Here is a 26,418-nt window from a genome sequence, read left to right as displayed (position 1 = left end):
CTTGTTGCAGGAAGGTTACATGTGGAAAGCAAAAACACTTTTTTCACCTTTTGCTCAATACTTAGTGTTTTTTAAAATTTTTTTGCAAAGATTATATTTTTATTTAATTCTTTTAAAGGGTTTAAAATTAAACATTTTTTCTTGCAAAAATACTTTATTATAATATAATTTATTTTTATTATTTTAAGTAAATATTAATTATTCTGATAAAATGTTGAGTGATTAAATATTATCACTTAATATTTTTTATAAAATAATTAATATTTATAAAACAAAAAGAATAAACTATATTATAATAAATTATTATTTAATAAATATTAAATGCCTTATATTTTGTTTATAGAATATAAATCATTTAATAATTATTATTGTGCAAAGAAATAAATGTTTAATTTTCTTTTAAAAGGTTAAAAGCATATATTTTGCAAATCATTATGACTAAGTGTTGAGTCAAAAAGGTTAAAACAGATATTTTGTTGAGTCAAAAAGGTTAAAATAGATATTTTGCTAAATCAAAAAGGTTAAAATAGATATTTTGCTGAGTCAAAAAGTTAAAAGCAGATATTTTGCAAATCATTATGACTAAGTGTTGAGTCAAAAAGGTTAAAACAGATATTTTGTCGAGTCAAAAAGTTAAAAACAAATATTTTGCAAATCATTATGACTGAGTGTTGAGTCATAAGGGTGAGGATTTTTGTCTTTAAAGTGAAGTTATTGCAATTTGGAGATTTTTTGGAGTCTGCTGGGAGATGTGACTGCATTTATGAGGGGCAGTTGTGAAGATATTTCAGGCCATGCCTTTTGGGGGATTTTGTACACCTTTTGGAGTCTTTTCAAAGATTGAATTTTGGCCTTTGGGGCTTAATCTGATCCAGCATTTATGGCTTTCAAAATGTAGTTGGGTAAAAGGTGGATAAGTATGAGTTGAAGGCTCATTTTGTAGAGGTTCTTCTTTTTCTCTGTCTTGTTGTTTTCTAAGTTTTTAGACTTCCTGACAGTAGTAGAGATCCTTTTGTAACCCATTATTCAGAGAGATATACAGATTTGCAGCACTTTTGGATAGTGATTTTAGCTTGTGCCTTCTCTTTTTTCTGTGTTTGTGTGTCATGTTGATGCCTTCTACAGGATTTTTTCAGTCTTTTGCAGGTTGAAAGTTGTGTTACAGAGTAGTTTTAGATCGTGAGTAATTAATTCTCCTTTAGAAACTGTTATTTTAGCCTTCTTATCAGTTATTGCTACATGGATTCTGATTATTCAGTCGTGCAAAGGAGTTTCATTGTTACCGTTTTACTATGTGCTGGTTATATGTTAGATCTCAAAGGATACTTTTCTGGTGCATCACACTTAGGATTTAGAATTTTATTTACTGTTATCCTTCTTCCCTTTTCCTCCATAAAAAGAATTAATTTCAGGCAGTGTAAAGTGATTTACCAAATAGGAAGTCGACCTAGAATCAGGAGATTCATTCCATCCACGGTTCACCCACAACCTTGGAATGTTTCCATGTTACTCCAAAAGGTTAAGTTTTCTGCAAACTTAAGCGGGTGCAATTTTGGTAGATAACATGTATGTGAGCCATGAATAAAAAGATGACCAAAAAATAGTTGTTGGAGGAAAGTACTATCTTCATATCCCCTTTAGGGTTCCAAACCTTTCTCACCCAAGATTCTAGGACGGGTAAATAGAGATGAAGTCCTAATAATGTAAAGATAAGGGAATGATTTATGTAATATTCAATATAATTTATAATTATTTCTATTTGAATAAACAAAAGAAGATCTTTATGGCTTCTTTTTACACATCCATTTCAAATTTTTACTTTTGGAACACTCTTTGAAGAGACGTAAACATCAATAGATCTCCTAGTTGAATCTTAACATTTACATTCACTGATATTGATGGGTTAGAAATATCCATAACCTTATAACTATGGAATTGAAGAAGGTCTTGTATGGACCACATAAACACCTTCAAATCATTAACCTCAACCTTCTTCAAATGGTCCTAGTAGTTGAATCCCTTTCCACACTAAAATATGCACTATCGCAAACCGAAGTCACCCAAGCAAGATACCTACCAAAAAATGGTGGAGGGACTCTACCCTTGAGTTGTGGCTAAACTTACATTGCTACACCAAAGCCCCCTCATACACTGCACTTCAAATTTTGCTCATGCATGGCGAAACAATAGCCTTCCCCCCAACGATATGTAGTAGAAAATAAGAAAACATAAAGAGGTAAGACATGTTGGCCCTAGCTCATAGCCACACGAGCACTTAGAGAAAACATTGTTCATCTGCCAAATTAATAACTTGTAATTTTATAATATATACATATCATAATATTATATATATATATATATATATATATATATTCTAACATAGAGGTATCCCCACGACCCAACCCAATGCTTAGAAGAGGCAAGCTGAGGCAAGACTAATTCTCTGCGTGTGGGGCAACAGGCTCGTACGACAGTCTCACCAGTTAATCATGGAGAGAAGTTTGAACCCGAGACCATGGGGGTAACCCATAGCCTTAGGCCTCCGCTCTCAACCAGACGAGCTAGCGTCTTTTGGCCATAATATATAGTATATTATGTTATACAATATAAAATAGTAATTATATATTATATTAATAATTATATACACTTTTACCATAAATAATATATAATAAAATATTACAATATAATATATATATAATTATAATACATAATAATATATAATTATATTATCATATGTAACAATACATGTTTTTTATATTATATATACATCAATATCCAATATTCGATATACAATACTAAATCTACCAAGGTGTGTTCTTTGGCCAAGTGTATTGACACCCACTCCTACTAAAAGTCAACAATATTTTTACATTTTTGGGTGGATAAAAACATTTTTGTTTTCACATCACCACTTCTTGGCCCCCATGATACTAGATTTTTTGTCACTCTTCCACATCCTCCCCCCCTCCCGCCGCCCCCCCCCCGCCCCCCCCATGATCCTGCACATGCCCAAATTCCTTCTATGTTCTATTTCATACTCAACTATATCTCATTAGTTCTTTGATATATGTGATTTATCGATTATTCATTCATTTTACAATAATTCTCGATATATATCATTTATCATATGATAATACTAACCTCGAAGTTAGTAGATCCCTTTGTGCTCTTTCTATCACATGATTCATTTCCATTGGTTTTGTCATTGTTTGGGGGCAAATCATAGTGGAAATGTGTTTGTCTTTTGGTTGTATCCTACCTCAATCCTTTTACCTTCATTAAGGCATACACAATTTCTTTAATGCGATGACAAATACTTTTCTCTTTGTTACACAATATACATGCACTATATTGATCAATATTTTGTGGATTACTCGACAAACTATATCTTTTTCTTAGCAATCCTTCTTGGTAGATTCCTTTGGAGATAATGATTTCGTTATGCCCAATTCTTCTTTGTGGATTCCTCTGGAGATAATGTTTTCCTTAGGCCCAATCCTTCTTTGCATATCCCTTTGGAGATAATGCTTGTCTTATGCCTTCCTTACAAACAATGCTTTTCTTGGTTTTCCTTTTGATGGGTTGACTAGCATAACATAACTTGATAGATTATCAACTCCATCTTTTGACACCTCTTTTTTTTTTTTTCTTTACACGATCCATACTAACTTTTACCTTATTAGGTTAGTTTCATCATGTTGTCTCTATGTTTTTGTGTAAGATGTTTTCATCTTGCTTTAAGATTTATGCAAACCTAAATTATTTTGGGGCATGACATTTTCCTTGTCTCTTTTACCTTGACGAGATTTCTTTGCTATGCATTGATATAACTGACTATGAGTATGGAACAGGTTTGTAGTCTTTAAGTTGGGGCTAAATGTAGCATCCTAGATTATAAGCACTTAGAATTTTGGCCCTTAGTTATGTCTAATTTTAGTGCCATGACTTCCATGCCAAGTAATTAGCTTGATAATGCCTTGATTTTGCACATATTTTGATATCCTTTCATCCATAAGGACTCCTAATTTAAACTTGAACCCCAATTACCTTGTAAAAAGCCACCAAGATCATATGGGCAACCTAATCCACCCTTTACATACATTGCATATTGGCTCCAAGTTTGAATTGGAGCTCGATCTTTTGATTTTGAGAGGGATTTCAAATCCTTGTCAAATTGAATTAAGGTTTGAGCCTTGAAAGGACTAGGAGAGGTATAACTACAAGATTTCTTCCCTCATTTTGGAATCCATACAATATTCTAAAGACCCCCACAAGATATATCAATTCACTCAATTACTCAACCACTCAAGGAGAAAATCAACTTCATTCAAACATTAATCATGGAATATATGTACTAATGTTTAGATAGCAACATTTGTGAAGTAATTCATTTTCTTCCTATCCTAGCTCTATGGTCAAGACTACATCAAGACAACTTTCAAACATTTTCATGAGTAATTTAACACTTGTGAAGGTATAACATCTTGTTAAGCCTCGATTATTGATAACATACTATTTCCTTTATACAACTTTAATTTAATTTTAGGTTAATTTCTCTACATGGGTTCGACTGAGGAAAGCCTTTTTCTATGAATATTTTCCCCATTTTCCATGTGCAGGTGATAAGTGACATAGTTTTTGGATTCAAATTCAAGAAGATGTAATAGTCTACTACATAACAATGCCTTAATATACTTTTGGCTGATCTAGGTGTCTCCTAGTATTAGGGGAAAGTCCAGTCACCCCCAACACTCCAAGTCACCCCTAACAAGAATGTTTGGCTGAAATTCTCTATGCATTAGTTACAATGTTTACTTCCTAGATCTAGACTCAAAATATGCATATTAGCGTATTTCCTATCCACATTTACAAATTTGTCACCATTGCATCCTATTTCATCCTAATTTCTCATTTCCTCATTCCAAATTACATTAATCAATTCACTCTTAGGGAAGGGAGAAATACTTCTACACCTATTTCTAGTGCTTGAGTTTCCTTAAGTCTACTAGGTACTTTTCCCTTCCCAATGTAATAAAAGAGAGATGGAAATTGGAAAACATTTTTATAAGTCCAAATATTTTGTTTTGTTTTAGGTGCAACATCTTTACGACCTCTAGAGTAAATTAAGTTTTTCCTCATCAAATTAAAGAGTAAATGATCGATAATATGAAAAGGCCTTAATACCTATATGAGTTGTTCCTAAATTGTGTTTAGTTTCAAGAATGTTTAAGTCTTCTATGTTCCATTTCATACTCAACTATGCCTACGATACTTTAATGAGACAAACCTGTGAATACATGATCTTTGAAGTTAGTTAAGATTATTCTCAATCAAAATAAAGAGTGAAAAATCAATAACAAAGAAAGATAAAATGTCAAGTTCAATTGTTCTTTAAGACATAACCAGTTTCATAAATCTCAAAACCACCTCTTTAGTTCCTTACCTAGCTACAAGTACAAAATTTGTAGAAGACGACTTTGTCAAAATAAACCTCAAGGACTTAATATTAATTTCTAATTCACCATGTAAAAAATTATTCATTCAAAATATAAATTAAACTTATATACAAATAAAATATATATTAGAAAATTATTATAGAATTTTTTGAAAACAAATCCAAAACTTATTCTTCATATAATACAACTTTTCTTGTGTGAGAATCTTTCTTTATCTTGTGCAAGAATCTTCCTTATTAAATGTAAGCAAAATATTGTTGCAACACACAAAAATATTATACACACAATCTTTCCCATAAGAGAAACTTGTTAGGTATCCTTCCTTCCATAACTTGATAGTAAATGCAACCCCCACACACCAATTTTTTTTGATACTATTAATAAAACATAGAAAAAAATAGTTAATTGTTTTTATATTATTTTTACGAGTAGGATATCCAAAAACTTATCCTTCATGTAATAGAATCTTCCTAGAATTTTAATCCTATATTAGAAAACAAACCTAACTACAACCATCCAACCATTAACTCTAGATGCGCCCTTTCCCAACATTAAAATATGAATACTTTATCACACGCGAATAATACAAAGTACTTAATAAAAAAGGCAAGATCCTTAAAACTAAGAATAAAAATAAAAATAAATTAAGGCATTTAGAAATGTCGAAGACTCCGTCGACTACTATAAGCAAAATCGCTGTCCAACGGTTGGGGCCGCAGTCATTAAACCTCGGCCATATTCCCTATCTACCGCAGTAGATCTTAAATGCGCGCCGACGATTTAGCAGAGACCTGCGCGCTATTTAAGCGCCATAGCCTATGGCCCACCACTGCTATCACAGAATAAAATAAAATGACGGGGCGCTGTCAAGTACTGATATTCGCACGTACAATAGACTTCAGTATTTCAAAGCACGCCACGTAGATCGTGACCCCACGGTTCGTCCGACGTGGCATTGCGTAACTTAAGCAGGTCCACGTGGCACTCCGGGAGTGGTTGGACCCAGTGTAAGGGAGTAAAGATTCGTTGCTGTCATGAAGGCAGGACCCAGCTTTTATTGCCTCTCCAAGTGCATGTATAGAAAGAGCTAAAAGGATGCTGTAAGTTTTTGCAAAATGTCCATCGATTCTATTTTGGGAGCTTTAAAATGACGTTTGTGCAAGAAAACATGGCGTGCAACCTTTCTCCTAGGTTTTTGTAGCCCGGTAAAGCGCACGGATTGCTTTTTTTCGACGTTTTTGAAGCAGATGCCAGCTTAGATTTCTCATCCGCCGCGATAAGATTGAATGTGAGGCTTTTGGCGTTGTGGAGTTTCGAACCCTTGCCGTTGTGATCTTTTTCAGCTCGCTCTGGTACTTGAAACCCTAGTGCCTTGTGCGCTTTTGCTGTAAGGCTCTAAATATCCAGTCTTGTTGTCCGAACGTTGCTTTCGGGACGGCTTAACTTAGGTGTCGGGATGCTTATCTCTTAGATATATAAGAATCTGTTAATTGGACGATATTGGTGAGAACGAGGACTTGCTTTGTTTTGTCTTGCGCGAGCTCGAGACAGGATGAGTAGGGTAGATCGTACTCGACGATCTAATCTGATGGACTTCCATTGTGGATTTTAGTAGTGGAGATTTTCTTTCCGTGCCTGCATTTTGATGAAGATTGGAATTAATAGAGAGCATAGACGTTAAAGATGTTGTTCGGGAAGCTGGACGATTCGCCCATGTTCCGTAGTCAGGTAGGCTTAGAATACATTGCCTGAAATCTAAATATTTAATTTATTTAGCTCTGAGTGCATGGTGTTGTGCAAATTGCCTATCGGTAAGCTGTAAAATTAAATTTGATCTTAGAACGAGTGTGTGAATGCACTGCATTCATTATGGCCTATCATAAGGTTTTAGAAGTAGACCTAGTTTTTGAATGACTGTAGATTGAAATAGTTTGTGGATAGTGGAGAGGTCCAAATACTTTGTCGATTGGATAAGTTTGTGGATAGTGGACGGACGTAAGTAGTTTGTCATACTCAAGAACATGAGTTTCAAATAAATTTATGTCTATAATTATAATGTGAAAATGGACATCTTAGCCTTCGGTGCTCGTTGCTCTTGATATAAGTGGTAGAAATAACTTAAATAAATTTAATTTCAGAATGAGTGTAGATTGGATTTTTTTTTTGCTGAAAATGTAAGAATGGAGTAAGTGAAACAATAGTTAAAATGTGAGAATGATGTGTGAGAATGCGATTTTTTTTGGGCTGAATAATTGTCAGTGAAACACTTCTGGATCGTGAAAGTTTTATGCTTTTCGTAAATGATTTTTTATTTTTAGTGTTGAAACAGTTGGCTGTGCTGTCTTTTGGCACTTTCTCCTGTCAAATTCATTCATCTTTCTGGAAATTTTTCCGTGCTGAAAATGAATGCAAGGAACATTAGTAGTAGCTCACTTCTAGAATTTTTTATTATATATGATCATGTAGTTGATCTGGAAAACTTGTATGCATCCATAGACGTGACATGGAGATCCCCAATTTTAAATTGATAATTTAATCAAGGGGTTCAATGGAATGAAAACTGCTGTAGGTTTTAACTTTTAAATATTGCCGATTTTAGTTCCGGTAAGGTCCAATCATTTGGACTCTTGAAAACAAGTGTAAAGCCTCCGCACATAGTTTCTGTCTAGCCAAGTTCTTATTTGAGGCATACCAATAAACATGTATTAGCATTGAAACTGTTAGCCTTGCCATTTCATGGTGTGATCGCTCATGCAGTGTAAATTTGAGTGGCAATAACTTTTCTTAGGCATTGTATTGACTTGTGGATATTGATGAAGTTACAGATGTAGATAAATAGACTAGAAAAATAGCAGACAGAACAATGAGTAAAGTTGAAGAAAATCATATAGCTTTCTTACCACCAGAGGGACATCACAGTAGAAAGGAGGATTGAGGAAATCCATCAGATATAATTTTACATATATGAACTGTTCCCAGTCCCAGTATTGATAAAATAGACTTGGATCATTAAAAAGGTTTTACCTTTGGAGAATATTGTTCTTTACAGTTACTTTTTTGTTGTCACCGGATTTCTGTATTGTGATGTGATTTTATTGTAGAAGTTTGGTTGGTAGGTTCATACTAACATGCAGACTGGAAGATGCCCAAGCTGCATTATGTTCTACAGAGTTCTTATGTAACATGTTAATTGGGCGTGGTTCAGTGCTTCAAGAATTACATATATAGATGTGGTTTAGTGGAATTATTTTGGAATATATGATTAAGTTAATGATTGGGTACGCCGATAATGATGGTTGTCAACAACGATGATGAAAATGACATTTTTAATCAGAAAAGAAGCATAAAACAAGCTAAGATAAAAATGGCACTAATGTTATTAAATCAAATAACTATTGGGGCCTGGTATTTCCATTTGAATCTAGATGCTTCTTTATCCTTGGGTCTAGCTTTGTGTCTTTTCCATGTTTGCAAAGCTCCCTTTCAATTCTGCAGGCTCAAATGATAAAGAAGCATCTAGATTCAATATTTCTGCAGTTTCTGTTTTCGAAGATGATAAAATCTGTTGCCATTCATTATCAAAAAAGGAGTACCAAATTCCAACTTAATTCAGCAAATGGCTAAAAGTATCCACATCAATGCCATCCAAATTTGAGTGGGTTGTTTGTAACATCAGCGAGGAAGTTGAGCATTTTCCCAAGTAGGCATTTTATCGAGAATAATTTTTTTACAGAGAGGTCTGCACAAGTTGCAATTCCAATATACATATTTTAAATCCAATAAGCATCTTCCCTAAGATTATATTTTCACCCAGAAAATTATTTGACTGTAAGCATAGTAGTATTACTTGAAATTGAGATTGATCCAACAAACCAAAAGTACAAATGGAATTCAAGCACTTGGGATTTAATCTGGTTCAGCCCTAAACAATTTTCATTATTTTGTCTTAAATCAGAGCAAGGATTTGGGGTTATTAGTCCCTAGTAAGATTGAAGTATATAGCTCCCCACAGTGTCTAGGGGCAGTGCCTTCCATTGGGCTCAGGTTAGGGCCCTAGGTGTATTCCTTTTCATAATATAGGGTGTGGTTGGGCTGATGGTTCCTCATCACCAAGCCTAAATTAAAGCCTTTGAGGTTACATAGAGCTTCATGGCATATTCACCTTTTTTGTGTCTTTTAAATTTTAATATGTTAAGTATCTTTTTAAAATAGTTTTCAAGAGACTTCCTCTTCTTCTTTTCTTCCGCTTTTTATGAATGCAATATACAATATCATAGTGTATTCATGAGGTTTTTTATGGTGGGGGCATCACTTTTACATTTAGGATTAGGGTTTTTGTTCTTTTATTTTTTCTAATTTGTTAATGACTGGGATATTCTTCAAGGTTTGGGGCCATCTGTTGTCCCTAGGATGCCTAAAGTGCACCTAGATATACTCTTGCAGCCTTGGTGAGGCCAGCCTCTAATGCTACTCAATTTTAGCAACGTTGAGGGACTTTTATATGTCCTCCATTCACCTTGTGATAGTAGGTTGTCCCTCGACTCTCCTTGAGGGGATGCCCCTGGATCATCTTGGGGACGGCAGGGGAATGTGTGCCCCCCCTCTCAATGCAGCTATTCCAAGGACTGCCCTATTCAAAGAAAAGTGATATTTTTCCGATAGGTACATCCCTGGAATGTTGCTTCCTAATAATTGACTTTAATGTTTGTTTTTGGTGTTGTCCCAAGAGGTGCTTCGATGCTTGTTAGGTGAGGGTAGATGCAAGCGTGACTCTAATTCTTGAGTTTTTCATTTACAAGATGTTCTATGCATTGCAGAGAGGAATCTTGTTTTGGCCAATATTTGAGGGAAACCCATCAAGTTATAGTGTTATTTTGGGTGATAGCTGCTATGAAGTATGATGATGATACATGTGGTTGCTTCCATCATGTGCAACAGAAGATGTTTGTATTGGTTTGTCCATGGTTCGTGGTTAATAATACTAGGTTTTCTCCATTAATCAGTTGTTGTGATGACAAATTGTCTTTTGTTGCTGACTGTTACTAGTTATAATTAATTTTGAGAGTGATAGTTCTCCTTGAACTTGAGGCTGATCCAGTTACGAGTTCGATCATTCTCATCTTCATAAAAATTTAAGTAATAAATGATATGTGAAGTATGACTGACATGTGCTACTGCTTGGTATCTTAAAAATGGGGACTTCGGCTAATGAGGGATCGATCGTTCCCCTTTCCTCACTTTCGTTAGGTTGTTACCATCAAAGCATTAATTACGTTCACGGCATTTAAATGACATAGTGGAAGAGACGGATATTTATAGACTAAGCATTTATGTTTGTGGTTGTTCCTATTTAATCAATTTTTAAAAACTTTTCAACCAGCCATATCTAGAATCTCTCTGTCAGCAGCTCTGAATCTTAGTTTTCAGTAAAGTTTATATAATCTTCATGTGCTTCAAGATATTAATGATTGATTAGAAAGTGTAGGGACTGTCCATGGCAAAATTATCACTGCTTTCCCTCTATATTGCTTTTTTGAGAAGGGATTGAATTTTGACCGTATGGGTGTAATGGGCATCTTGTAGAATAGCACTCCTCATAGATAACTGGTCACACTATCTAGTCATTTAGATTGATTTTTACTTTATACATTTTAATGAATTAGTAGGAATATATTGGGCTGAAACAATAATATTAGTGCTCCTTAACAGATTTGTTTATGTAAAATTAAATTGCTGTTTTCTTTATATTAAGTCAGATTGTTATTCTGTTACAATTTTGAGAAATATGTTTATCATTGTGATGAATTGATGTTTTTTGTTGAACTACAGCTACAGGCATTAGAAGAAAGTGCAGAGGCACTTAGGGAGCGAAGTCAAAAATTTTACAAAGGGTGTCGAAAATACACGTATGTTCAAGACTCGAGCTATCTTCTCATTCTTTTAATTGAGGCAATGTTTATTGATTAGCTTATGTTGATGGTTGGGTTTTTAGCATTAAAAAGAATGTTGTAAACATCATCAGAGCTTTGAATCGCAGGTTCATGTGCAATTATCTAAATGGTTAAATGCATTCAGATTTTGAGAACGAAGACTGAATGCATTTTGCTCTGGAGAATTCTTTCCTAGAGTAGAGAAAATTGCACAGCCTTAAATTTAGCATCATACTTGAGATTTATGTGACAGGCACTGTAGGGCTAGATCCTTGAAGCATGTGGATGATATGTTAATTACTGTGTTCCACAAGGACATGTGCCCTGCTGTCAAATTCCTGTTTCTATCCTCAATGGCTTTTTGGGTACGGTGGGAGTGCACTGGGCATCACCTGTCTGTTCTCAAACTATTTGAAAATGGCGAAATGTTTATGAAATGCACCATGTGGAGAGGAAAAATCTATGGCTGCCCTGAGGTGGTTATGGTTGTTTGAGACATCTCTTGATCATCCTAGGGATGTTTGGACGTCGCGGATAGAAGCCATACTTTTTATAATGTTTTAAAAAGAAGTTCACAATGATATTCACTACAGTGAAGCTAGGCGAGACATTAAAAAACAAATAATGGATGTTCTTATATGAGCTTGCTGTGCTTTCCAATTTTAAAATTTAGAAGATATTTGTGTGTGTGTGTGTCAGAAAATGGAATCTTACCATACAGAATTACAATTAGCTGCAGTTCACGAGCTCCCAGATATCTGAAATTAGACTTGTGGCTAGAGAAAATGAAATGTAGAATTTCATATGTCAAGATCTTGCAAGTTACACAGCACTAATTAAAACTTATGTTACACTTCTAGTACTTACTTATAATACAACTATACACCTTAAATATTCAGCAATTATATTTATCTGTTACATTGCTCATGTGTCCATCTGCCGAAGGCCACAGCGTATTTATAGTTCTTGCATATAGCAAGTCATATAAGTTCAGTTTAACACGGGGACTCACACTCCCCTCCCAAACTTCGAAGTATCCGTCCTTGAGATGTCCCTGCATCGGGTACTTGAGTAGCCAAGTACCCCTGCCTTAGCCATTATGCAACCATGGCGCCGCTGGGATAGGTACTTGATTTCTATTTTTGAATGCTATTATTGGGTATGTAATTTGTTACCATGTCAAATGTTCAATGGTTCTAGTTCATGTTGCAATTTTGCTATTTTCAAGTATTTTAATTTGGTATGTTCTACTGAAACATCATTTCATAACTAGCACTTCCAAGTTCTATATGTATATAATACAATACCCCTCCCTTAGTTGCCGTCCCTCCACTGTCCTGAAAATGAGGCCCATGTTCGGGACGTCCCAGAAACTTGTTCCGGCGTCCCGACTTACCCCAGTACTGGTGTTACACTGTATAAGTCACCTTGCTAATATGATAGTGTAATGCGGATTTCATAACATTGTGCCATTGCTGAACAATATTGCATTAAAAATTATTATGTAGTTAACAGTTTCACCCCCAAATGTTCCAGTATGCGAATGTGCATCATTTTTTGCAACTGTGTTTCACAACTCTGAAGCAACATCAAATACAGCTTCAATGAATCAGTTGCTAAAAAATAGTGTCTACTGGGATTGTTAAAATGTTGTCTTTGTCTATATCTCAATAAATAATAAGTTTCAAATGACATTTCTGCATTTAACCTATTAATCACTGAAACTGGTAAATCCTATTATGACACACTTCAGATCCGTGGTACCTTTAATTGAAGATAATAATATTCCTGATGAAACTGTATAAAATATGGCAAAAGACTCCAAAACAAAGCCCTTATTGTTTCAACTAGGTTGGTTGGGTGTTAAGGAGCCCACTAAGAGCCCTGATCAAGCTCTCAACCACTGGGACACTGAACTTTGGAGGTGAATTTAGCACCGCCTTGTTCACCTTGTGATATTTAGTATTTATTGCTGTTGCTTGTGTCATGATTACTTTTATTTAAGTTACTGATTCGGGTGCAGGTGCAGATGCGGGTACAAGAATTGGGTGTGCTGCTGTGCGAATTTACTTTCTGGGTTTTTTGGATGCATTTATATGTGTGTGTGTGTGTGTGGGCGCCCGCGCGTGCAAAGAAGTGCAATTTTTTTTTTTCAAAATCAAATCATTCAATAGTATGATACTTCATCATTGATCAAGATAATCATTAAATGCCAATTGATAGTTTACAAATCTTCAAATTGAAATAACTAATAAGCTATATCATATACATCTATGTTCATGATTCCAATGCAAATCAGAAAACCATTACAATTACAAAATCAAAATTTTGTTCATGATTCAATGTTCGTTAATCAATATTCAAGATTCACTAATTAGAATCATAATGATTCTCATAAAATTCCTCATCATCTTCAATTGCTGCAAATTCAACATCTTTTTAACTAAAAGTGGTTCCACTTGCACTAAATGCACCATGTGTCATGATATTATCATCATCATCATCTATGATTTTAGTAGGGTTTTGAATGGTTGCATCCAAGTTGGCACACTTAGGGGCTACATCCCAAAGCTTGGCTGCCCATTCTTGTAGTGATCCTTACGTGACAAAAGACACAAGTTGGTATGAATGTAAAACAAGTTTTCAGCTTTTTTTGAGCCCAACTGGTTACACATCATTGATTGGATAAAGGAGTATGCACTCCAGTTCCATTCAGCTGCAGAAGAGCTTGTAACTTAGACAGTGTTCACAATAATAAACATAAAAATGAAAGCAAATTAAAGTGTTAAGCCCTAAAACGTAAAGAGGACCTTGATTGCAAGAGGTTTTGTAGATGCTTAAATGGTTGACCATAGAGGTACCACCATGTGATAGCTCCCATGTCGTTTTGGTCTTTTATTGCTATTTGACTAAGTTTTGCACGTAAGGCAAATAAGCTAAATTCTGTCCTAACTTTTTTGTGCATTTCATCATCTTGGAAGAGTCTTTGAAAAAGCTTTATAGCACCCGTTAGCAACTTCTTTATCTGCATATGGTGTTACTATATTTGGCATAGTAAGCATTTTCTCGCTGTAGGACCTCAGAGATAGGGCATATGCAAGGAGGTGCAATGAAGTGTCATATTTTCTCAACGGTGATGTATGGTGCTTTCCCACTTATTGTGTAAGGTTTCACATTCTATGGGGGTCATTCTCATGTTCTTGTCTGGCAAGTTTTACCTTCTCTACCATTTTATCCAAGCAATCAGACATTCCTTAAACAAGGTTTATCTGTATTAGAAAAGTGAAGCGTAGTCATTATAGGCTTGCTGAAATTTAATACAAATTGCCCACAAGCCCACTAACTATCATCCAAGGCCAATGCCCTGACCGTTTGGGCCCTGCCCCTCTCTAAATGTGAATCCTTCCGTACACCCCATTGGTTGGAAATAACCATTTGGCTCAACGTCCCTTGTACCTTGACAAGTTGTCTCATAACAATAGTATGAGATGCAAATTGGGTCTTAACAACCTAAGCAAGTTTATTTGTATAATTTTTATGTCATTTTCAATTATCAAATTGTATATAACTTTTCTCTTGGTAATATAATTCCATCAAATTTAGCAAATACATTTTACCTTCAATAATTCCAATTTGGAGAATGATTTGAATATTGATTGTGACATTTGATGGTGCATCACAAACTTTTATATGTCCTTCCCCTCTTGGTATATTTGTTTCACCCAATCTTTCGAGTTCCAATTTGTTCCATGAACAAGTTGTGGGAGTGTATGGTGTACGGTGTCCAAAAGTTATGGTCATATCGGCCCTCAACCAAAGCACCCGCACTTGCACCCTGACAGTTTTTGGCAATCTCTATAGTCACTTGGTCCACTTTTCACTATGCGCCATCTCTATGGCCTCAATGAGAATTCTGGAAATAAATTCTGCATCTGTCCCTTCCTCTTGACAATCAATTGCCCTTAGAAACATTGACCCTTTGGGGGACAAAGCATTCACATAAAGCCATGGCTTGTTTTTTGTATCTTTCCATCCATCATAAACAATAAAAACACCCAGAATTTTCCAAAATTTTCTAATTGGTTGAAAACATCTCTCTATAGAAGTCCTCTCTTTTTGCAATAAGGTGATGTACATCTTTTCATAATCGAGACTTGTGTAATCAGCCAATGCTATATGACTGCCATCGTCTCCATCCAATATGGTGATCTCACCAAGTTGAAAGAAATTCTATTAGCATAGAGGCATTGTTCAGTGGCTTGATCATTAAGCTCTCTTGTCTCCATTTTAAATGTCGTGTTCAATGGACCTCTTTTGTAGGTGGTAATTTCTACGTCTTCCTCTTCCTCTTCCAATACATGTACTTGCAAGAATGGATGTTTGGAGGAAACAACTAGTTCAGTGGGCAATCACATTGTTTTTCTCTTTCTGGATGGATGTTAAGAAGATTGTTTTGATATTCTAACTAATTTATCAGTATGCTTTTGTTCTTTTATATATCCTACTATTTGTGCATCAGACACCCCCTTCCCATCTTTGTTTTAGCACATTCCTATTCCTTTACCAACATGACCCCATAAAATGAAGTTTGACCTGAGGATATGAGCTTTGAATGGTTTTTAACTATCACATACATTACACTTCCAAAGATATGACCCACCTCCTGAAACCCATGTTATTCTTGTGGTATGTCTCCATAAAAGGATATCCTACATGAATTTTGAATTTATCTACTCCTTGCCGTCCGATTGAACTTTGACTACCGTTGGCAGCCATTCTTGCACAATATAATCTAATTTCTCGCTATTATAAACATAATAAATAAAATATATTTAATTAGAGAAAATAAATTTAAATTGATTATAAGAAATTAAATAAATTTAAATTAGAAAAAAACTATGAACATCAATCATGCAAGTGTAAAAAAAGATACAAAAGTCTAAAAAATGAGCTAAACTTGTTTCTTTATTTCTTTAAACATTTGAATAAAACTTGAAAAATTTCTTCTCAAACTTGAAAACATTCATCAAAATCTCAAGAAAATCATTAAAGGACTCGAGAATGGGATCAAATGTTTACTATAACACCTAGATCTCCACTATGGAAGCTATTTGACACCCTACGAATGATACTCTTCAAAAATAATCATCTTGCCTTAAAAATGCCAAAATGGAGACCTTGCTGCAAACAAAATGAGATGAAAAAAGAATGAATGGCCTCTATTAGGGCCCTTTTAGGGTTTTGGACCAGAAAAAAAGAAAGAAAAAAGTTATGAAGCACATGTTCTCAAATGCTTCAAGTTATTTTTTCCCCAAAAACGTCAAATCAACATTTGAGTGTGCATATGCTCATTGAGGCACACAAAGGCCCTGTGGATGTGTCCAAGAAGCGCATGCAGGGTTCCCAGAATCGTATCCATTGGGCAATGCATCTAGGGGACTTGGGTGCATCCACGGGGTCTTCGAATCAGAATCCGCTTCCGCACGAATCAACATCCGCCTCCAGGCACGCCCCCTGCGAATCGGCTACTTAGCTTTTATTCTATACACTAATGTTACACTTCTGTCACTGTCTTACTTTTGTTGCCGTACTCCTCAATATTTGTTAAATTTGTAGAAATCTCTCTTTCTCTCTCTCTATGTGTGTGTTTGTGTGTACAAAGTGCTGTCCCCCATCAAAATGGCATCTGGAGTGCGATCCCTGCAATGCATCTCCCACTGTCCTGGTGTCCCTATACCCTAAATTCCATGAAACACAAGATAGCTTCCAAATTTTGGGAGATGTTTTTTTTGTGAGACTTGTTTATATATTCGTGTTATAGTCAATCTAGCCATTAGCATGGTGGGGTGGGGGGCTTCGGGAGATTAATGGATTGAATATGCTAATATGGGTACCTGAAAATGAGAAAGATATCTGGGTGTGTTTGACATTAGTTAGTCGGCTAGACGTTACGGTGTTTAGGATCAGATGCTGATTTCTTCCTAATAGGGACATAATCATTGTCATTGAGCTTTAGGGAAATAAGGGTGTTCTGTCAAATTTGGGAAGACAGAAGCTCATTTTAATAAAGGAACCCATTAAGCAACAATTTGTGGAATTCTATGTGTTAATCTCCTATGCATATTTCTTACAGAAATATTGAAATGAAATTTGCCATAAGCAATTATAAAACTAAATGCCAAAACTGTAAACATCTTTTGTGGTCAAGAAACAGAACGAAAGACACATTGATATATGTAGATGCTTTTTATTGGCATATAATAATGTCTAAATGTTATTTCATGATTTTTAATTTTTTTTCTAATGTAGTTAACATGTTGAATGTTGCTATTTTTGCATTCAGGGAAGGATTGGGAGAAGCATATGATGAAGATATTGCTTTTGCAAGTGCTCTTGAAATGTTTGGAGGAGGACATAATGATCCGATTGGTATAGCTTTTGGAGGTTGTTCATCTATACTATGAAAACTTTCAATTAACTATATATCCATTTATAAATCTCTTATCATGCAATATGTAATCTGTAACCTTTCTTGTATGCTTTATTAGATTTTCTCCTTCATTTCCAAAATTCAAAATTCCCGTGGCTTACAGATTATTAAGTAACAACTTGTTTGACTTGATGTTTCAGATTTTTCTTCGTTGAAGCACATATTCACAAGAATACACATAAATAAACTATTAACATGAATATGTTGTTTGTATGCTAGTTCTCTTTGATCAACCTGCAGCTATAGGGGAAGTAATGTGGTCACTCCAGCCTTCTGTTGGAGAACCTCATCCATAAATTAGTATCATTTACCCCTAATTTTGACCTGTTCCTGTTTGCAAAGTAACTGCCAACTGACTTATCTTGTCGACAGTAATCCTGGTCTTGTGACTCTTTTAAGTCTAAAATGAGGAAAGAAGAATGCTTTAACGAGTTAAATGTTAAGCCAGTGGATCTAGAGTTTCTGCTGTTGCAGAAGGCACTGATATGAGTTTTACAATGGAAGTTTTTCTTTAATGGTACAGATTCTTAATATTGTGGCTAGTGGATTAGAAAGTACCTTAAGCAGCCCAAAATATTGTTGGACATGACTATAGTAGGTGATCCTCAATATTTACTGTCAAACATGACCACATGCTTATATTATGTTTTCTTCCCTTGTGGCAGTCAGTTCTTTTGCTCTTAGAAAATGAAAATTTCCCCTGTAATGGCTTCAGTAGGCTCTTCCATACAAAGGATAATTACATGCACAGCTTTTTGCCAGGGAAATTTTTTCTGTCCTTTTCAACATTCCTCCACTCACACAGGATGATTAGTTGGCTACATGTGTCGGTCAATATTCTTGTTGTCATCAGCAACACTTTATTGGGTCTAGTATCGACGTTGGCAAGGATTTCAAAATTAATTAATCATGGCTGGTTCTCAGTTGTCAACTCTTGCTATTTTCTATCTACTTGTGATGATTGGCATTTGAGGATTTTGCTAGCTGTTTACCTGAGAGTGATGACTTCTTTATTGTTCTTTGCCTTTAGCATGAACATGCCATGTTAGGTTCCGTCTGTGTATATAACTAGTGTAATGGCTATTTTGCATGGGTACGGGTACATCATCCTTGTGATGCATACTTGGTACTGGTACATGTACCCAAGCACCGGGTATATGTTGCCAAGTATAGCTATATGTGGAGGGCATTATAGCTAAGGACCTTGATTAAGATATCTGAATTTTGTATCGCTTTTTGTTTTCGGCTTGCTTTTTCATCAAGCTTAATTTAATACATAATCAGTTTTGAAACTTTTATACAATGCTGATTAACAGTAAACTTTATCACTATTCAAGTCTGAAGTTTATCATTTGCAATATGCCATTGTTATATGATTTATGATCTTCTTGTTCATGTTTAAAGTCTGCTTTCTGTGTTGTGCATCTAAACTTTTACCATATGTTATTGTTACAAAATATTGTAAATCTGAAACTGAAAACAACACATTACATCTGCAAGCTCTATCATGTGTCTTGTTTCGAAAACCCAATGTCACGAACCATATTTTCAGATTTTCTATAAATATTAAATCATAGTAAAAAAAATTGACGTACCCAAGTACCCTGTCCCTTATTTTGAAAAATATCCGTACCCGTACCATAACTACCCAAGTACCCCTGAGGCCTGTACCCATGCAACATTCATAAATAGTTATACCATTGTTTTTTCTGAATTAATAATCGATTAAAAATATCTTGCTTATGAGCATTAACATTAGACCAATACAAGATTCTTATGAGAAAGCACATTAGAAATCACTTTACAAAAGACCAAGAGTCACTACTTAGAAATCCACTTTTATAAGGAAACTACCTCCTATGAACACTGAGAGTCACAACTTGATATCCTACTTTAGATGTCATTATGAGGATTTGAACTTGGGTCTCCATTATCAGAACCCAATGTTTCAACTAATTAAGCTCAGGCCTTTGGGCGAAATGGTTATATGTTTTGTAAAAATCCCCACTCATCGAATGCTAACATAGAATGATAAGTTGGCTATACATGTCAATCAATATTCTTGTTGCAACTACCACAAATCTACCTTGGTAAGGGTTTCAAATGTTAGTAGTTGTGGCTTTCTTTGAGCTATCAATTGTCACTGTTTTTTATTTTAATTGTACAATTGTTAGATGTGTAATGATTGACATTCTAAGCTTTTGTCAGCATTTCCTCAGAGACTAACAATTTCCATACAACTAAATTTAAAATATTAACTTTTGTTTTAAGGCGATGATTTGCAATTGCAAAATGTAAGTATCACTAAGACTTGGGGCAGTTGTGGCTTGCATATTTTTGTTTTCATTCTCAGATTGTATTAGTATGTTGTTTCTTTGTCACATGTAATTCATGCACTCTGGCATTTGTGTGTGTAGATGTCTTTGATTCTGCCATTGATGTGCATATGATTGAGGATAAAATCCACTAACATTTATCTTAGTAAAAGAGTGCAACATTAATCAATTAATTTAGGCTCAAAATGCAAGAAGAACTGAAATTGGATGCTTCTTTAGCATACATCTTGACATTCAAAAGTAGTGTTTGTCATAGTTTCTCAATTCTGTGTACAACAGGGCCTGTGATGACTAAATATACCATTGCTTTGCGAGAAATTGGGACATATAAAGAACTTCTTCGATCCCAGGTACTTAATGCTATCTTTTACTGTAGAAAAATTAGTACTACTGTACCTGTATTGGACATCTGGAAATAAGGGGAAAGGGTGAAATCTTTTAATTTTTTCTCGGACAAATAATATTCTTCCTGTTGTAAACATTTTGTTTACTATTCAACAGAATCAACATATTTTCTTTTTTCAGGTGGAGCAAATCTTGAATGAAAGACTGATACACTTTGTGAATATTGATTTACATGACGTGAAGGTACTATTCACTGAACAGAAAAATTTCTGTATAGATCAGTGTGCATTGTGGCTTGACATATGGCTTGGGAAGTTTTCCTAAATCTTTTACCAAATATATATAATATAATATATTCATGGACAGGATAAATTATATGTTCTGTAGTGCTTTAGAACTGATGCATAGTGATTGACATATAATGTGGTTGAATAATTATGTGAAGCTAGAAATCATTTGTTAGAGGACCTGCATTTAATGAACTAGAAGCTTTGTAGCTTGTTCAAAAACTTTAACGATTGCAATGAAGAGTTATGGAAAATCAATTATGTGAAAATGAATTGACATAAAGCAGCCTTGCTGTAACAACCAGTTTTCCCGGGTCTTAATTAACAACTAACATACTCAAAGAAATACAGTTATTACTTCAATTTCATAGGAAGACAGTTATATCAGTCATGTTCATGTGAATGAGATTTACCGTTAAAATCAGTTAGGCAAAATTTTCTTAACTAAGAACTTAAATCACCATCAATGAATTTACTATAGTAATTAAATCCACATATCATGAAATTTGAACCGATAAATCATTGTAAGAATGTTTCTGCAATCACCCAGATTAGTCCACAAATACCACTATAACAAAATCATATAACGATTACCATTCAATACTGCTATATTAAAATCAAATGACAATTACTATTAAATACCACCATATAAAATTAGGGCATCACAAACCACTGCATCAGTTAGGGCATCGATATCACTGTGTCATTTAGGGCATCGATATCACTGTATCATTTAGGGCATCAATTACCACTGGATCATTTAGGGCATCATATACCACTGTATCAATTCGGGCTCCAGATACCACAAATTTATCTAGGGCTTCAGATACCACTGTATCATTCCTTTATTTCCGATTTCTTAATTGTGGCAATAACTTAAGATTAAAAGATATGCTCATATTCAATATTCATATAAAAGACTGAGATAACAATCCATCAAATAAATCTATCTCTCGCAACTAAGAGTAAAGTAACTGTAATGATGATAAAACACAATTAATCTTACCCTCTTTTTGCATATACTTTATAAAAGTAAAACCACCTGTTTCTGACAACAATTGAATGCATAGTTTATCTTTGTCTGTTGTATGTCTGACAACTTGGGGAGAGGTGACATATTGTTTGGAGCTTAACCACCCAACCTCGGACCTTAACTTATTCTCCACACAATTTCTAAGGAGAAAGGCCCTCCCTATCTGGAATTGGACTTGAAACATTTGTCATCTACTGAGCATCCTAGTATTTAACCACACCACTAGACTTGACAGCAAGAGTTACAATAATAGGATCATGCATGAGCTATTAAATGATATTATTCTAGTTTTAATGTATCATATGTCACTTTTATTTTCTGAGTCATTGCAGACTCCATCTCACCTCTTCACTTTATCCATGGCTAATACAGTTGGTGAATCCTAGGTGCTCGGATCTTAGAGCAATCGGCTCTGCCTGTTGATTCCCAACAAATTCATGAATAACATATATGTTCTAGCTTATCACAATTTTTGATTTGAAAAGGATATTCTTGAAGAGTGTAGAATTTATTGTTTCATCAATTAATTTAATCATATTTGATTTCTCTTCTGCATTCTTGCAGATTCATTCCACCTCTTCACAATTTCATGGCTTTTTTGCCGGTGAATCCTAGGCGCCTGAAAGATTATGATTATTTTGTTTTATTTACACCTCTTCACCATTTCATGGCTTCCATTGCCGGTGAATCCTAGGTGTTAGAGAATTTAAGAGCATTCTGTTCTTTATGTCATGGATCAAGACTGCATGGTTAATGCCATTGATATTGGAAATAATGGTGATGGTTTATATAATCATTACAATACTCTACAGCTATCATTTCGACTTCTTAGTGCTGATTGTAGTATTCAGTAATTAAAGATCAACAGAACTATATGGAAATCATGAGAGCCATCAGCAAGTATTCATATTATATTCTCAGTTCTATTGTTAGTCTTTCTTAACCTAGCCGACTACAATTGGAATCATAAATTAGAAAAGATGGGAGTATAATACATGACGGAAGAATAACAGTAACCTATTATGTATGCGATTGGGATTTTGATTGGAACTTGGCCTCCTGTCGTCCTCCAACCAGTATTCTTGCTCAGCTTAGTGCACCACCTGCTTGTGATTATAATGTGATCCGGATATTTACAGGGTCCGGCAGAAGTGAGGAATAATGGTGATGACTAGGTGTAGTAGATTGAATATGCAGTAAACGTAGCAGAAGCATGGTGAGTCGGCCTGAAACAATCCGACTCTTATCATGACTTGGAAAGTATGAACTCGGCTTGGAATGTAAAATAAGATACGCAACAGGAAAAATGAGGATGATATCTGAGGTCTTGGTACGGCTTCTCTTAAAGAACTAGCCATGGCTTCTCGGCTTCTATCAGTTAAGAAAGATTATAGCCGATTCAAATTCCAAATGTTTTAATTCGAATACCAAGTATTAAATCGATTTATCATGCCAAGTGATAATTGGTTAAAAACAAAGAATATTAAAAATAAAAGAATAGAGTTGGAAGATTATAATTCGAATATTATCATAATTTGTATGTTATTATAATCTTATATTTATATATGTACATGTAAATATTAATGGAGTGACATTACTTTATTAAATTATTATAGTATAATGGTGCCATCTCATTTTTATATCTATTTGTACGTATATAAATATATCTATTATAATAATAAGGTGAAAGATCATATTAAATCCTTTGAGGTACGTTTTATATTTTAACCCAATTATTTATGTTTTTAAATTTATTTATTTAAATAGCTCATGCGGGTCTTACAAATGTATCTTGTTTCAAGTCGCTAGGTTTTCAAACTATCTGCCCAGTGAAGGTGATGCTCCTGTGCCTAATTCTTTTCTGACAATGCTTCCACCCCTTCGATGTGTTTCCTATAAGCAAATTCTCCATAGTTAAATTATATTATCATAATAATTATTTAATCATAAATAATCATAATGGTTAACCATCTTCTCAATTCCATGAATTCGTGATAAATGATCAACTAGCTTGTCATCTTCACTTGAAATTATAACGACTAACTATCTTACCATTTCACAAGATCATAACAAATTAAACTGCCAACTGACTTCATGTGAACCTCAACAGCTTTATTTTAAATTAGGTCAAAAATTGGGATGTAACACTTGCTTAACCAAGAAAATTTTCTTTTACTGTCATTTTTAAAATTTTGTTTATGTTTATATTAGTTATCTCTGAGCTTGAGCTACAAACAATCTGTTTTATGATAATGACCTATTGAATGCAGGAACATACAACAGATAAATCTTTCATTTGTCTATTCCCTCATTCCCATGTTCACTGAAATAAAAGTCAATATTTTATTGCATGTACACTGAGCTAAAATACAGTGATGACATTTAATATCAAGTAAAAACTTGACATAAAATTCTTAAATAAATATATACTGTTCAGGCATTTCCCTTCGATCCTTTTTTTTCTTCATCATACACAATATGCCTTTAAACCTCTGATTCTTATCTTTGTTCAAGGCATTGATGGAAATATCTGTAATCTGGCCTTTGATCTGTAATAAATGAACTCTAGAATAATAATCTTAATAAGTTTTCTGTTGTGAAAATGTGAGTCGGTGTGTTCCCTACTTGTATATTATTTGATATTTGTTAACATGAATTTTTCTTTGATTATCACAATGCAATATTGTTTACTAGATTCTAATTTTTAAGCTCTTATATTTCATCTTTAATCCTGATTCTCAGACTCTTCTCTCACAGTCTCAACCTTATAACTTAAACATGCTTGTTCCATCTGCCACTTTTTGTATACTTATTTAGTCAGTGACAATTACATTGCTGATTTCATTTTGTGTTCCAGATAAATAGTTGCCGATTCCTATTTGAAAGTATATCCTGCTGTTTATGTATATCCTAGCAGCGTATACTGTTAATTTAAACCATCTTGAATTTGAATGTGTATATCCAGTGAAGTTGAAGTTCTCATACTTTTTTTGATTATTCCATACAATCATGCAGTTCAACCTACTAAACAATTTATTTTTAGCTAATCAATGTGTTACTGTTGCTTCTGAAGACCAAACACACAATTGATATCTGCTCTTGTAGTACTGAGAATTTTGCTTCAAATTAAGTTAATGTCAATATAACGTTTTATGTTGAATTTTCTAAAGTTATTTTTTGTTTCTGTTTTTACCATGTTATAAACAATAATTGATAATGTCTTAATTGCAATTAACTGGGCAAACCTTGTTTGCAAATATGCATTTCGACATAATTGTTATCCCACAATAGCTGTCTATCAGTACATGTTTGCCTGGTCTTGACAGTTTGACATAAAATTGGAGCTGAGTAACTTTTCTTGAATGCATTTTTATTGATTTGGATATCAATCTTATCAAGTTCAAGGCACATACTTTAATATGCAGGGGCCTTTCTTCAGTTTGCAAATAAGATGTTCTTTTATTGGCTACTCCAAAGTCTAAACCCAAAGCCCAAACACTTGGCTGCACTCTTGGCATCTATTCCGTGTGCTTCCTTTGGAAAACTACTGTTGCTTTACACTTTCTACTAATCTATGCACCTTGTACTTGCTCTTGTTGGTTTATCTGGATTTGGTCACATGCTTTCCTGTATCTTCTGTCTCATGCTCCTGTGGGTGACATCAGTGCCTTGTAATTTTTGTGCATAGCACATTACTGTTCTTTCTTTCCAGTTGAATCATTGAATGTCATTGGATCACTCTGCTTTATAGCACATGCTATTAAAACTTAGTTCAAGCTGTATTTTGAATTGGGATGGGGTTGCTCCCAAACATTATACTCAACTCTTGATTTTTCATCTCTATCTGTATCTTTCTCTTTATTATAATATATTAGCCAAGGAAAGTTTGATGAAATAAATCAAAATACATCTTATCTTGTACTTTATGTATAGTAGAATCTTTTTGTTTTTTATTTGATGACACAGTCTAAGGGAGGGAGTAATGGCAAAGCTCAATCCATTTATGAGGCTTGGGCCTAAGCAACTCAGTTGAAAATAAATTACAGATAGATACATATTTGTTTGTAATCTTTATCACTAAAACTTCTAGCATTAAAAACTGGAGAGCACTCTCTATTTGCATTATGAGGACCCATTTAGCTAACATACTTATTTGGATTAACTAAGATTACTATCGCATAGAGTTATTTTATAGACAAATTTCATTTTTAATCTTAAATAAAAAAAAAACAAATTTATCTTTTGATAGGTGACAGTTTTGTGAAATGCTACTTAACAATAGATAATGAATGATATCATTACTAGCTGGCACTCTGATTTTAGGTTTTTGCAAATTCTTGTCTTTTTGAAATAGCTCAAATTGGTCTAGCCATTTTTAAGTGGGAATTTTAGATCAAATTTTAAGCTAATGTACATACAAGACATCAAAAAGTTGGAAATGTTTAATTACTAGCCCTCACTCTGGCTTTTAGCATTGAAATAACTTACACAGCTCAAGTCATTTTAGATTAGAGTTTAAATCAAATTTCTAAGCTAATGTA

General features: G+C 34.3%; 1 protein-coding gene across 1 annotated transcript in view; it reads left to right on the top strand.

Annotated features, from left to right (window-relative positions):
* The first annotated feature begins 6,523 nt into the window (after nt 1-6,523).
* Nucleotides 6,524-26,418, top strand: part of LOC149539695 (ADP-ribosylation factor GTPase-activating protein AGD3-like) — a 60,797-nt gene continuing 40,902 nt past the window's right edge. Inside the window, exons 1-5 of the mRNA XM_089800913.1 lie at nt 6,524-7,184; nt 11,286-11,362; nt 17,730-17,830; nt 20,492-20,562; nt 20,738-20,800. Coding sequence (XP_089657039.1) covers nt 7,140-7,184; nt 11,286-11,362; nt 17,730-17,830; nt 20,492-20,562; nt 20,738-20,800 — 357 coding nt within the window. The 5' untranslated portion in view covers nt 6,524-7,139. The remainder of the gene's footprint in view (nt 7,185-11,285; nt 11,363-17,729; nt 17,831-20,491; nt 20,563-20,737; nt 20,801-26,418) is intronic.

Source organism: Cupressus sempervirens, chromosome 9, assembly GCF_028749045.1.
Source record: "Cupressus sempervirens isolate cs-2001-9-10 chromosome 9, ASM2874904v1, whole genome shotgun sequence".
Classification (NCBI taxonomy): Eukaryota; Viridiplantae; Streptophyta; class Pinopsida; order Cupressales; family Cupressaceae; genus Cupressus; species Cupressus sempervirens.
This window is presented reverse-complemented; position numbering and strand designations above follow the sequence as displayed.